Raw genomic sequence first — 16,217 nt, forward strand, 5'->3', positions numbered from 1 at the left:
TACATTACTTGATTGCACTCTACATAATTAAAATGATTATAATACTTTAGTTCGAAATCTATATGTGAAAATACATATTATTACGTATGCACATGTGGATGTCCTCAAGGGAGATACGGGGGCACCAACTCCCTCCCCGAATCTTCTCCGTGGCCCTCCCAAAATTGTTCATGTTTCGAGGAAATTTTATTTTAAAAATATAAATAAATCTTCAAATTATTATTATTATTTTAAAATTTGTACAGACTGCAATCGGTTTCATCTTTTTTAGTTATTGTACTTGTTAGGATGTAGACTAAATTAAATACGATAATAATAATTTGTGTATTTATTAAAAACGACTGCTATGTATTAATGGAAACTTAGTTGGCACAGAAATCGTGTGTGTCTTTAATATATTGTGTAATGAATATTAATATAATAATAAACAATATATACTTTATTATCCATATTAAGTTATAAATTATGTATTAAAATTTGCCCCCCGAAGAAAACACGTCACTGGTGTACTTTTCAGTGTATCAATTGGTAAACACTAAGTGCGTGTAATAATAGAAAGTATTACCTAAACGACTAAGGTATCGTATATGGATGGTCCTTATATTCCACAAGTTTTGGCCACAACAACTTGTAGTTTAATTGTGAACTTAGCATTTCTGAATACAGAGTTCGATCCCTATGGGACCATTTGTAATCCGGCAGCTAACGCTTGTTCTTCGAGTAAGTTGTACGCATTGAGAATAACAGAACTCGAAATAACCAGTTGTTAACTAATGTAGACTGCAGTTTACGGGCAGCAACGGATTATTGAGGATTCGCGCCGGAAATGAAATCATATTACGAGTTTGCAACTCCCACAACAATATCAATGCAGTGTTGCCAACTTGATATACTTAAAGAGATAGCTTGTGTATTTATTAAAAGATGTAATGGCGACGTCAGCATTGAAGCTATTTGCACTTAATACGAGGACATCAGCTACTTAGCAAATTTAAAAGTTAATAAAATAAACAAATATTTAGGAGGTGAACTCCTTATCAGGAAACAAATTAAAACAGTGAAAAAATGGAATCCGTATAACATCCTGTAACTTAAATCACTACGCCACTCAGTGGCGTGCCCAGGATTTTTGAAAGGGAGGGGTTACATACAATTTTTCTGGTAGTCAGCTCTCATTTTGCCACCTTTTCCTACCTTTGATGTTCTTTTTTTAGGAATACTGGACAAAAAGGGGGGTTATAACCCCCACCAACCCCCCTTGGGCACGCCACTGACGCCACTGATTAAAGCTGAGACTCAAAGAAAAAACAGGGTGCACACAATCGCACAGAGGATTATACTGTAATTATACTGGATGGGAGTCAAAATGCCAGAACCTCAATCGTGCAGTTCTCGGATGCACTACGTGAAAAGAGGTCGACTCTTTTTAAAGAGGTATTTCAAATCAAGTTCTTTTGGAGTTAACTTTGGAATGAGGAATCGAGGGGGGGGGGGAAGCGCTTATACATGTTCGTCGTAAGCGTTAGAGTTTAGAGACAATGGGAGTTGTCTTCAGTAATCCAGGAACATGTTAACGACCGAAAGACGTTCCCAAACTTAGTCACTTGTCCTTAGTTTAAATAGACATCCATAGCCTGATTAACGATGGAGTCACCCCCGACATCAGAGTTATTAAGTTCACTTTATGCACAGACGGCTCATCTAGACTGAGCCTACAGTTTTAAAGTGAGCTCCCTCCCCTTACATCTATAACTAGGGAGCGGAAGTTGATGAAATGTCATCTTTTTTCTGACATCTCGGACACGATGCCCATTAAATATACACAATATTACACTTCGTCTAGAACCCAAAAAAGGTAATTTTAAAGTGCATTTTTTTTTTTTTGCCAATTTTCAGGTTTTAGGTCATTTTCCCCGATTTTCGGCATTTTCCCGTCATTTTTCGCAATATTCGGTGTATTGTTTCGTCATATTTTGTGTCACTTCTTTCATTTTGGTAATATTCTTGAGTCTTTTCACCAAGGTGAACATAGCCCTATATATATATATATATATCTCGCAGGATTTATTTTTCTTTACAGTGCCACAGAAACACACCACGCTACATCACCAGGCAAAGATGCGGGAAATTAATGCACTTTACACCAATTCATTCAGTGTAGCTATACGACTTTTTTTTATAAAATTGTTTTAAAATTATTCGGTTGTTTCCATTGGAAATCCTCATTGCATATTTTAATTGAATGTGCATGTGGTATCATTTGGTGCTTTTTTTTAAAAGCAAGATTGAATTTTGTTTAATTTCCTTTTCATTTCACTTTTTAACCTGAATTTAATGGTCATTTGTTACGTCATTTTTCCAATTTTTTAGGACATTCTATAGGTCATATACCTATACTATTTAGGTCATCAACTTCCGCTCCCTATCTATAACTAACCAATCACCCATTCGTGGCGACTAAAACTAACAATTACTGTAATAGTCAATTCAATGTAAGTACGTATGGTGCTTGCTTTTCAGATGATGTCTGAAACAAGTATGTTTAACCTGCAGTCAGTATAATCCTCTTATCTTGTCCTGTGTTTTGTCCTTGCATGTGCTGAGCGTCCATTTACAGCAATCAATCAATCATGTATATATAACCAGCGTCAAGTGTAGTTTTCCTCAGTAGTAATTGTAGCGGTATTAGTAATAATAATGAATGAAAATATGTTCATTACAGCACATATTGTAATGAAGAGATCCACATTAGATTTTCGGTGAGGATAGACCTACGCAAACAGTAGGTCCAATCTCCAATCCAGATTATCTTCAGTGTAACGGCCCCACTTGTGTTCAATTACAACTCAAGACCAGTCAATCTTTGAAGAACCAGGAATGATTTCCCTGTGTGTGTTCAGTTAACATGTGGATGATATTTACAATATTAGCAACGTGAGCTAAATAAATATCGTAATGTTTCTCTTTTTCGATACTACACGCATCATTCACAGTGAGCTCCAGGCACATAGATCCCTGACTTTGGCCCCACATAGACCAGAATTGAAGGTTTTTTTTTTTAATAACAACGCTCAAGCATTTAGAGTAACCTGCATTTTAACAAGGCCCTGTGTCAAAAATCTCAGTTATAAGAATATCACAAGTAGTAATTTTAAGACATTCTTCTTCATCAAGTCCGATGGCCACCGGCCCCTTAATTACTCGAATTTAGCGATATGTAATCCTTGCTCACAAAGTAATTGACCAGTTAAAGTCCACCACATGGGAACAGGACCTACAGTTTTCCGTAAGATCCTGCGAGACATGAACTTTGCTGCACCACTAGGATCGAACCAGGGTATTCTTTGATTTATATATTCATCACTGTTTATTGTTTTTGCATTAGCTGTGTAATTCTGTAATAGAAGAATAAATCTTCATACGCATAGCTGTTTCTGAACTATACTACGTCTCGGGAATCTGTGGAGTAACACCGCGTATAACGATAGAGAAGGGGATAAAAACGAGTGGGCGAAGCAAAGCAGTATGCTCTACTGCAAATGGCTAGTAACTGTAGTCGCGTTCCCCTGTGTCGCACCAGTCAACACATGCTTTTTCAAGCACAAAACTGTTCAATCTGTATTGTATTAATCTATGTTGGAATCTTTTCTTTAAAAATGTGTTATTGTTAATGTTACAATAGGTAATGAATTGTTTGACTTAAATCAGGAAAAAATGTTGAAACTATGTAAATATAAAACAACTATGTAGTAACCATGGTAAATTGTAAACAAAAATATGATATAAAAGACTAAAGAGCTAGACTTTTGTAAGCCTAGGGGACATTCTCCTGGTCGCCGAAAGGCTGATGGTTCAGGGGACGTTGGGTAATATCTTGCTTCAATCTTCGGATTGGCTGGTGTATTTGTGCTCCATTTGGCAGATATTCCACAAACCCAACTCTGAATAAGGCGTTCTCCTGCATCATCAAAAAGACCAGGGTATGTAATCCATTTCTCTCTCGCTTGTTCATTGGTCGAGCCCTCTCGAATCATCACTTGCGCAGAGGACTTGCTTCAGTTCACTTGCTCCACAGATTCCTGGGATAGAATAAGTTACGAACAGAGCCGTAGCTAGAGAAGGCGACACAGTAGGTCGCCCAGCCGAGGGCAAGTTCGACCCCTCCCCCCCCCCACTCTTTCGCTCCCGACGCCCATGGATGTGTTCGTTTTTATATATGTAGTAAAAAAAAATATGTATTCGTCATAATAAATAACAAAAACAAGCACAGAAGCTTAGGTAACTTCACTGCAAATCATAGTTTAATGTACGATGATTTTACTGTGCTAAAAACAGAAATGTCTCTATTAAATACATATCCCACCCCCTCATAGTACGCACAGCACTCCCTCCACATCCTTAGATTCTATGCCCTGGTGCCTTTTTTAGTTGGCGTAATCAGCACCACGCTCCGACCGCCTGTAATCTCCCGGTACCTATTTTTAGAGGCTGGGTGAACCCTAGAGCTCCTTTTATGCAGGAACAAGGTAGGAAACATTCCAACCTTTAGATCACCCACCCCGGGTATCTGACGTGGCAGTTAGACGGGACCACCACGACTTGGACTTCTTCGTTTAAGGCACATTTATAATTTGTTTACAATACTAATGTAGCATGCGACAGGCGCCGAATGCTAACTCACCCTGTCGTAGAAATCATTAACCACAGCTCCGATCACGATAATAATTGCCAGGGACATAATTAATGGGGCGATGGGGCATTAGCCCTTCCAAAACTTTCGCTTCTCCCCCAATTTTATCGCGGCTTAAAGTAAATTTTACTTAAAGCTTATCTTCGCGAGAAGCCAAGAATGGCAGAAAAGCGAAGTAAAATAAATCAATAAATCGATACGATACATAAAGTGTAATGTATATAAATCATGTAACTTTACATATGCATATCAAAATTTGCCCCACCCCCATTATATCAACCTAGGCCTACGCCACTGATAATTAAAACTTAGTGGAAATATTATTTATAACCGTAGGAACCCTTTCATACAGCCAGGAATTAAACGATAAGGTGGCCGTGCTCTGAAATCCCGTATTCAAAACGAAATATCGGAAGTGGTTTGCAAAACTGCTCGAGCCGCATCTGATCTGAACCCTTCCTCCCCGCCCCCCGGGGGGCTGTTTTCGCCGAGTTCAAATGCCGGCGCAGTTTATTTCTCGAAATGAGAACAATTAACCCAGAGCTGGGATTACCGCGTAGTGTATGCTGCGTGTCCCTGGCAAGGAAGCGGCTAAATTGCACCCAGTTATTCGAGGTGGACGATACAAGGCTATTACAATGGCGCTACGGTTGTTAAAAGGTCACAATTGCTAACGGAGCGTTGATTCCAGAGCACGTAGAAGTGGGGCAACATAATTGATATGGACATAAAAAACAATTACATCTAATGCTGTCGACTGGAATTTCTGCAAGCTTTGAAAATCGGACAAGGAAAAAAACGTACTCGTTACTTCCGCAGGGGGAAAACATGAGATTTTGCAACAAAATGAATGAGAGAATGGTCACAAAACTTTGCAATCAGTTATTGCATAATCCCATGCCTGTATGAATCTCTCTCTTGTGCTCAGAATAATGTTTTACATGCTGCGTGTGAAATGGAATGGTTGTGTATGGAGAACTAATCTGATATGCCGTGCGAAATGTCTAGAGAACAAATGGTTCATCTGTAAAACATGCGAAAATAACCCTTTTAAAACGTGGATTATCGTTATGTGTTTTTTTTTTTTGTGAAAGCTTTAATGTAAACATTCATATGTGAGCAGATTAAGGCGGAGGGTGGAGGGAGCGATAGCCAACCCCTTCCTCATCTACAAAATATCTAAGTTTAGCAATAAGTCGCCAATTGACATATCATAGAAAGGGAGGAGGGGATGTCATAGGGTGCACGTCAATCATTTGAGAATAAACAAACTTCTGCCATCGGGGTGAAACTTTAGGACGTTTTTTGAGATCTTCGGGTGAAGTCGGCGATGCTAGCGACATCTGTGAGTAGTCGACCCGACTATTTGTCTGAGCTATCACGCTAGATGGCAGAATCGACGAGCCAATACTAGAGTCCCTGGATGTATGACTTGACGTCATATACGAGTACTCGCAATCCATTATGGACAGCTGAACTACAATAAGACGACGTCTACCAACAACTGATTCTAGTAGTGCGATAACCAATTCCTGTAAGTTTATTTATTTTAGAGTAAGAATAATAACTGTCATCGCAAATTTAAAATTATCGATGCAGGGTAGGCATGGAATATTTCTAGCTAGTTGACAAACACACAAGATATAACTAACCACTCTGTTACAAAAAGGAAATTAATCAAACATTCATGTGTCGCACTTGACCCATCAGGTGACGCAATTGAGACCAGAAGGATACAGAAATTGAACAGTGTAACTTAGCGAATGATTTCATGCGAGTGATGTGTCGACATATCATTCAGTACAATAAATCGACACTGCACTGTCTACATTAACAAAAGGTGATGCTCATACCGAAGTAATTTGAGCCCATTTCACTTCATCATTATTTGTTAAATTATTTAAATGTCTGTAGCTAGCAAATTGGGACACCCAATACTTTTTTGTTAATTTTTAATTTACAAATCCAGACATTTTTATTCTGTATCCAGTGGCGTAGCTGCCGCCCCCGCAACGCCCGAATTCCGGGGCGGGGGGGGCGCTATGTTCTCTCTCTGTCATCCTGAAATGTTATATAATCCCAGAAATAATAGTTGGCTGTGTGAAGCCGCCACCCTCCTTAAAAAAGAATCCTGGCTGTGCCACCACATTGAAGTAAGAGAAAATGTTTCTAATTTCTTCATCCAGTTATTTATCAGAGATTCAGACCACCCATGTAGTTTCGACAACTACTAAACTGATATGTAGCCTAAGTCGATGTCCAAAAGTGGGAAGGAAGGGTTAATTCATTTTACAACTTGGGGGTGGGTGCTAACTATTGTGTGTCTGTCCCACTCTGGCATCATCTCGATGTTTATTTTTTTCCACTGAGGGGGGGGGGGGGCAATATTTTATTTGCAGGAGGGTCCAGGGAACTGCGCTACGCCACTGTCTGTATTCTTCAGAGGAGGTAAAATATAGTTGATTTTTCAGGCACCAATCAATACACATACATACCCGTTCAAATAATGTATATTGCAATAGTTTGGCAAATAATCTTGTAATTAAGTTATTGGTCTATTCTCTGATGTCCGTGGAGCTATTTATAATAGGTACAAGGTGGTTATAATTAAAGTGACGGTGTTCAGAGTGGTACAGCACGGGCTGTAATGAGAGTAGCAGTCTGAAACTTCGTAGATATGCTAATGAAGCAATGCGCTCGCGAATTATGAAAAAAAAAAAAAAAAAAATAGTTCCAATTCTCGCCACCAGGGTAAAAAATGGCGCTGTAAGCAGTCAAAACTTGGTATAGTTACAGGAAAAACACTATAAATCGCAGAAAACAATACTCTTTGTAATAAAATATCGCTACAATTTCACTATTCGAATTACATGAACATTACTAAAGGAAAAAGCAACAAGCGTCACCAACAACAACCAGGGAGCTCTCACAATGGTTAGGCAATTTCACCGACTTTGACGTCAGAGTTATGGAAAATTCCACGTTTTGACTGCTTACAGCGCCGTTTTTTACCCTGGTGGCGAGAATTGGAACTATTTTTTTGGCATAATTCGCGAGCGCATTGCTTCATTAGCATATCTACGAAGTTTCAGACTGCTACTCTCATTACAGCCCGTGCTGTACCACTCTGAACACCGTCACTTTAATTATAACCACCTGGTACATTCAGTTTTAAAGTATTGAATCTATCAATACATTGTATATTGCATAATTTTTGAAAGGAAACAAATTACTGCAGTCAACATGAGCTAAATTACTAATGACCAGAATGACGTCACTACAATTAATCAGTAAGAAATTCTGACGTGGGTTAATCATAAATTCATAATAATCATATATTGATATACTCATCCATCAGTAACCTTTAACCACAGGTAAACGTACGTTTATCTGTGATTTAACATAATGCACTCTCTACTCCCTTCCAATAGCATAATTCTAAGGTAGGTGTACAAAGCATGTCAAGTCTAAAATATTAATTTTAAACAATGTTTGCACATGCACCTACTCCGAGAAAATTGTTATCTTAAAATCCACACTTTTGTTTCCATATCTTTATGCAACCAACCAACAATTTGTAGTTAGCCTAAGTAGTACTTTACCCTATGTTCCTTAACCCTACCTTTACTCAAGGTTTCTAGCATCTTAAGAAAGACAGTGATGTTATATTTGCAATTCTAATATAAACTTTTGTTTATATAAGAAAAAAAATAGTACAAGATTTTTCTTGCAAAGGAAATGACCAAATATACCATTCATGTAATTGCATAAGTTATGGGAAAATCTCATCTCGACTCCGCATGAAGAAATCATTTTTAACTATTCTCAATGGTGCATTAGTCGTTACTGTTTTCTCTTCCTCTTTGCCTTGTGTGGGGAGCAGCTTCATCACAGAGGAGTGGGGACCTTGCAGTGTGACTTGTGGCGAAGGTATCAGGAAGAGGAATGTGACCTGCAAGATCTTTCTCGAGTTCTCGCGAACAATTGCCACAATGCCAGATAGCGAGTGCCCAGGACCCAAACCTCCAGAGATAGAACTTTGCAGTATGCCTTGCCCTCTTATCAGCAGGTAATTTATTATGCAACTATTTCTCTACACATTTGTCTGAAGCGTAATTTATTCTCAAGTGGTAATTGAGGATTACATAGAGCTGTTTTTCTCTAGGTACTGTCATAGAATTTTGAGGGGTTCCTGAAGTGGGCATTATCATCTATGAATTATTTTTAAAGCAATATGTTAAAAGTAGGGCTGAGCTGATACTGATGTATCGGTTGATACCAGTGGTATCGGTACTGGAAAGTATCAGTTGGTTTTTATCAACTTATACTGGCCGATACTTTACTGACATTTTGGTGTTTAACGGGTATGTAAAAATACTGTGCAACACTTTTTCTGAGTCTATCAAAGTTTCTAATTATTTTGCACCAATATTGCACGAAAAAACTGTACTTTGTGATTGCATAACAGGTAGTTTCATATTACAGTATAATGCAATTCTTGAATATATTTAGCAAAAATTGTTTAATTGATGCTTATAAATAAAGTTGAATAATCAATCACTAATATTAATCAATATTTTGAACAACTTTTAACCTTTGAATAACAAGGCTGTGCAATGGGATAAATTTAGCAAGTAGGTGTCATGGACGACACCTACCCTATTTCTGATTTTTAGACCCATAACTACTTCCAATTTCGCAAATATAGTTTGAATACCTTTAGCTTGAATATCTCATGCCAAAAAGTCCTAAGAAAATATGTCAATAATATCGCCAGGGATGAACAAAGAAAATATATCATCTTCTTTCCTTCACCTCTTCCTTTTGGCCCAGGCAGATGGGCCACTAGATTCCTGCTTGGAGTTCTAGATTTTCTACTACTCAATGGTCTCTCTGCCCAGACATTTTCCAAATCTCTACCCAAAGTGAAATTTATATCATCCTCAACCTCCACATCATTTCCATAAGTGACGTCTGAGTCATCAAAAGTTGGTACCTCGGCATCACCTGCAAGACCCTCTTCGTAGTGTTCATCTGATAAAAGACAGTCTTCTGTTTCACTACCTGAGTCACCTGAACTACCCCCATCATCACCACTTGCTTCTCCTTGCCTTATCAGTTCATTTCTTAGCTCTTCCTTGGTAATAAATACCGAATTCATAGTCATGGCTACAGTAACTGTTGGAACACAAGCAACAAGACATGTACGCACACCCTCAAATAATATGCAACTACGAGCAGACTAGTTAGGTGGGGGGATAGATGACTAGCTCCATATCTACTTACATACTGGATAGGAAGGTATACCAGATTTGAGAAACCTCTAATCAGTTCGCACATGCATGCAAAACAAGAATGTACGTGTCACACATGACACAGCATTGTCACAATTGTTACAATCAGAAACAGTATTGGTTCAAAGTGATATTTGTTCAGCCTTAGTTAAAAACTTATATCAAACATGCTCCTGGAATAATGTGAGGCAGTATCACTCCCCTCCAGTTCTGATTATCCCCTATACCCTTCCTTCCCCTCACCCCACAAAACATATCAACATAATAATGAATATGGGTTCTTAAGATTTTTATTTGGATTCTAAGGTAATAAAGTTTTGAAATCTGCAATTCACTGTAACTTCAGTGCCATAACAGACAAAGCACCTGGGGTCGGTTGTTACCAAAAGTTTGTACAGGGAATGCGAATTTGATTTGAGTAGTAGGCATCTTGTGTGTGTGTATATATAGCAGTAGTGACACAAGGTCTTCTGGTGTTGGTAGGCCACTAGATGGCTGGCAAATATTTGGGTGGGCTATGTCTTCACAGAAAAATGTATTTTGATATGTACCAGAAACCACGTGGCGTTGCTGCCGTAGACTGGATGAAATCTGCATTGGGAGAAAGATGAGGCCAGACTGCTATTAATATAGCATACTAAGATAACAACAACACTAACCAACACCATGCTTACAAAGAAAGTTTCTTCAACAACACATAAATAAAACATGTGGGAGTTAGACTACACTGTGTGACAGGTTGTACCAAATGTGGTTTGACTAGAAATAGGAAGTTCAATATTGGAGTAAGGTAATAAATTATGTAATTTCACAAACTTTTCTTAGCTGAGGTGTACATGTCAGTTTAGACTAAATTATACTGATATGTTCTTCACTGGCGAATGCAGATAGGCTACAGCCCCTCCGGAAAGTTTTAGAAATCAAAATGTTCAAATGAAAGCATTAAAGAACTCTGGAAAATCCAAAGTGGTCACTGAAAACTTAACATGACCCCTGACCTTCGAACAAATTTTAAAATGGCCATCACAAATGCTAATTATGAAATATTTTATTGTGTATTTCGTTACCCCTCCTCCCAGAATGAACTTTCCTTTACAATTCCAGCCCCCTCCGAAATAAAATCCTGCATACACCAGTGTTGCTTAGTTGTCTTGCTATTTTATTCCAGTCAGGCAATATGTATAATGAATTTCTTCCATGTAGAGAGGCTGATCCTGCCTTGAACTCATGTGGTGCATTTTCTCATAAAAGTGCATCATATATCTGAAAAAACTGAAATGTCTTCACCTACATAATGTTGATAAGTTCTCACTGGCTGTTCCTAACCGTTAACTGTTTAGTATTATAAGTATGAGTGTAGTATTTATATGAGTAATATGATTCTTTTTTATTTTTTTGCATTTTATTATAGAAAGATTATGAACACAATTGAATGCAGTAATCTACAAATTTGATGATTCATGCCGATCTTAATGTGGTTTCAATCTTAGAACAGACTACTTAACAATAGTAATATTTTGGGTTTTATTTTGTATTGTATGTCCCATTTTAAATGATTTCTCTTTATTCTAGTGTCCTATTAGTGTTGAATTCTCCATCTTTTAACTGAATCAAAGTGAATGAAAGGCTCCATTGATTTTTTTCCGTCGTACATTAAATGTGTCATGCCATGAAGATGAAAAAAAGGTAAAGTGCTCCCCTGTGCTTAGCACCACGCCATGAAGGCATATAGGGGGTGTGGGGGTAACGCCCCACACTTTGAAGATGGCATACGGAAAAGCTTAGAATTTACACAAATTTACAAATTTCAGACCATAGCTTGTGAAACATAAATATACGATCCTAATCACACAAATAGACATAATTTAATAATTTGGAACTGACTTATACTATTATAAAAAATACTCTTAAGACACTCACTTTCCTACAATTCCTTTTTCATTACAGCTTGGAACCTATCAGAGATGGATATCAGGAAATCTATGCTAATAGGCATCTATCAAATCCAAATAACTTCGAATATAGACACCAGTCAAAATTTCGGGACTCCTCCTCACATAGGACAGATGGCGAGAAATACGTATGGAAGGAAATTGGATACACTTCATGCAGTGCATCTTGCTTAGGAGGTAAATAATTTATCTACACACATTCATCTAATCAGCTAGTCCATCAAAATATCAACATGCTTATTCAAGAACTTGAATACATAAAAAAATATTCTACTTGAAGAAAAACATTACAGTGAAACCTCAATTCTATGTTCTTCAGGGGCTTGGCCATATAATATCTAAGAAAACTGTGAAACATTTCCAACTTTTTTGTTGTGTTCAGATGAAGATTAAATATATAGTATGTATGTATGTAAAATCCAGGAACATAAAATGAAGGTTCCACTGTAGTTATTTTCAAAAGAAAAGAAAGTGCAGTAGAAATTAATATATTTCAAATAGACTGGCGATATTTATAATATTGTTTATATGTTGCTGCATCAGGTACTGTACTGCTTTTCAACTTGATCCATAATATGCTTTAAGACAGTATATAAATTCAAACATTGCCTCAACATGAAAGCTGGAGATGATTTACATTTCACAAAACCTGGAATAAATAATGGTATAAACGTAAGTAGGTAACAATTAGGGGGTGGTAATACTTTAGGGATATGTCACAAACCCTATGCAGTTTATATATATGAGGCAAGTTCAGAAAAGTTATAAATGAATGTTCCAGAAAAATAAGTTAAAGTAGCTGGACAAATATTTAATATTTTTCAATATATTGTTCCCTTGTTCCACACTCTTGGTATAATTTGATGGCAAACAGTCAATGTGTTTATGTACTTTATTTCAGGATCATATACTTTACTATCAGCATCAGTTGAATATAAACCAATCCAATCAAATCCAATAGAGCCGACTGTACACCAATTTACCCCAATTGAAAGCAATCCAACTCAATAGAATTTTGTATTGTAATCAATAGTTATTCCCAGTCGGCATGCTATCTCTTGCTCCCAGAGATTTCTTGTTTAAATTAAATAAGCAAGAATCATTTAGGGTTAGGTCTGAACTGTATGAGGGGTGTGAAAAATTTCAATAATTGCTTGCTCCTTAATGGGAATCTGCACAACTCAGGATACTAGTTAAAAGCAATATACCACATGAAAACGTAACAAAAACGAATTATTTAAATGAAGAATTCAATTTTGAACACGCAGTAGTGAATTTAAAATTACAACAAAATGAAGCAACAGTAGTTTGCTTATACCGAACACCAGATGGACATTTAGGCACATTTTTTGAAAAATTAGAAACAATGTTGTCCATTTTACTACATAAGAAACGACCCATTATAGTGATGGGCGATATAAACATAGATTTTTAAAAAAACAGTCCGGAAAAAAATGAACTAAATACAATTCTAACCTCCCATAATTTGATTGCAGCAATAAATTCACCAACAAGGATAACACCAACAAGTAAATCATGTATTGATCAAATAATAATTAACCAAGATTTTTTTGAATACACCACATCTAACAGTTGGGCTGAAAAGTTCGTAGGCTGACTCATAGATGGCGTTACTAGAATTAAATCCATGTGATTTTTACTTAGTACTAACCTTCAAAAGATACGTGTATAAATTTCACAGCTGTCGGATAATTAGTTCGTGAGATATAGCATTGTGAGTGAAGCAGCTTTTGTTATTGTGAAAAAATCGATAAAAAAAGAATTTCGTGTGTTAATAAAGCATTGCTTTTTGGCGAAAAAAAATACTGTTGAAGCCAAGGCTTGGCTTGATAAACATTATTCGGACTCTGCAAAAGGAAAATCAACCGTTGAGAAGTGGTTTGCTAAATTTAAACGAGGCGAAATGAGCATCGAAGACGATGCACGCAGTGGACGCCCAAATGAGGCTGTTACCGACGAAAACATCAAAAAAGTCCACAAAATAATTTTAAATGATCGTAAAGTGAAGTTGATCGAGATAGCTGAGACTTTAAAAATATCAAAGGAACGTGTTGGACATATTGTGCATGAATATTTGAACATGCGAAAGCTGTGTGCAAAATGGGTGCCGCGCATGCTCACAATCGACAATGCACCGTGTCACAAATCAATGAAAACGATGGCAAAATTATATGAATTAGACTACGAATTGCTTCCCCATCCACCATATTCTCCAGATCTGGCCCCCAGTGACTTTTTCCTGTTTCCAGACCTTAAAAGAATGCTCGCTGGAAAGAAATTTAGCACTGATGAAGAGGTAATCGCCGAAACTGAGGCCTATTTTGAGGCTAAAGAGAAATCGTACTATAAAAATGGCATCGAAAAATTGTATGACCGCTATAATCGTTGTATCGCCCTCGAAGGCAACTATATTGAATAATAAAATCGAATTTTGTCAAAAAAATATTTTTTACTATGTTAGCCTACGAACTTTTCAGCCCAACTGTTATTTTACCCTTAGCCTTGTCCGATCATGAAGCAGTTTTCATAAGTGTCCATATACCAGAGAATATAAAAGAAAAAACTACAAAACATATCACTACTGTAGAAAAAAGAAAATTCACCAAGGAAAATATAGGAAACTTTGTATATTCATTAAAGAAAGAAAACTGGACTGATGTGCTCATGGAGGAAAATTTAAATACAAAAGTAAGCTTATTCACAAAGACAGTAAAATATCATTTTGAAGTAGCATTTCCGTACAAAACATACAGACAACCCCTAAATCAAACAAAATCAATTTCCTGGATAACTAAAGGGATAAAAAAGTCCTGTGAAACAAAAAGAAAATTATATAAAGAAATCCAGAAAAACAAGAATCCCATACTTAAAGACCACTACAAAAAATATGTAATTATTCTCAGGAAGGTAATAAACAATGCTAAGAAATTGGCCATTGCAGATAAAATACGCAAATCTGCTAATAAATCAAAGAAACTATGCGAAATTGTTAATGATGAAACTGGTAAGAAAACAAAGAACGTGAATGAAAAGATAGAAATTATGGCTGATGGAGAGAAAATAAGTAATCCCCTTGATGTAGCACAAATTTTTAATACATACTTTGTGAACATTCCCAATACCGTAAATAAAAATGCAGTAATCTCTACACCTAGATTAAGAACATATTTCAACAGTCCCAGAAACACAAACACTATGTTTCTCACACCAGTAACTGAGGGAGAAGTCGAGAAGGTAATTATAAATTTAAAAAATAAGTATTCATCAGGGCCAGATGAATTTTCAAGTTCTCTACTAAAAAAATGTGCGAATAGTATTTTACAACCACTAGTAAGTATTTGCAACACATCTTTAGAAACAGGTATTTTTCCTAGTGAGTACAAAATAGCAAAAGTGAGACCATTATTCAAGAAAGACAACAAAGAAGAATGCTCAAACTATAGGCCAATTTCTCTTTTATCGGTCTTCTCTAAAGTAATAGAGAAAATTATGCAAAATAGATTATTAACTTTTTTAGAAAAATACGACATCTTATCGAAACATCAATTTGGATACCAAAAAAGTAAGTCAATATCAGAAGCTATTTTTGAATTTACAAATAACATATTAAAATCGAGAGACAAAAAAATGCATGTGCATGGATTATTTTTAGATTTCACCAAAGCATTTGATTTGGTTCAGCATGACATTTTACTAGATAAAATGGACCATTATGGTATCAGAGGTTTAGCAAAAAAATGGTTCACCTCTTATTTAAAAGACAGATGTCAGTATGTAGATATTAACAAAATCAAATCAGACCAACTGTTCCTCAATACAGGTGTACCGCAAGGCTCAATTCTAGGACCAGTTATTTTTACTCTACATAAATGATCTTCCAGAAACCTTATCAGAGTCTCAAACAATACTCTTTGCGGATTATACAAATATCATAGTAAAAAGCCTGGAATATGAGCAACTTCAAAAGAATTCCATTTCAACAACAACACAACTAAACACCTGGCTAAACAACAACAAGCTTTCCCTGAATGTTAATAAAACATTTCTAATAAATTTTAATCCAGCAAAACAAATAAAAAACTTAAATGTGATTATTAACAATGAAGTTGTCAAAGAATGCAATGCAATAAAATTCTTAGGAGTATGGATAGACACAAACCTGTCTTGGGACATGCATATTACTAATTTAACTCAAAAGTTAAGCAGGCTCTGCTACATGATGAGAATTTTGAGAAATGTTTTAACTTTGAATGATTTAAG

The 16,217-nt window shown here is 36.5% G+C and overlaps 1 protein-coding gene across 3 annotated transcripts in view; it reads left to right on the top strand.

The window, feature by feature from the left end:
* nolo (ADAMTS-like no long nerve cord) overlaps positions 1–16,217 on the top strand; it is a 752,674-nt gene that overhangs the window by 675,715 nt on the left and 60,742 nt on the right. For all 3 annotated transcript variants that reach the window (XM_083130826.1, XM_083130827.1, XM_083130828.1), the window contains 2 exons: positions 8,574–8,759; positions 11,932–12,113. In XM_083130826.1, the coding sequence (XP_082986952.1) occupies positions 8,574–8,759; positions 11,932–12,113 (368 nt within the window). The remainder of the gene's footprint in view (positions 1–8,573; positions 8,760–11,931; positions 12,114–16,217) is intronic.

Source organism: Lepisma saccharinum, chromosome 11 (genome assembly GCF_977018435.1).
Source record: "Lepisma saccharinum chromosome 11, izLepSacc3.1, whole genome shotgun sequence".
In the NCBI taxonomy this organism is placed as follows: Eukaryota; Metazoa; Arthropoda; class Insecta; order Zygentoma; family Lepismatidae; genus Lepisma; species Lepisma saccharinum.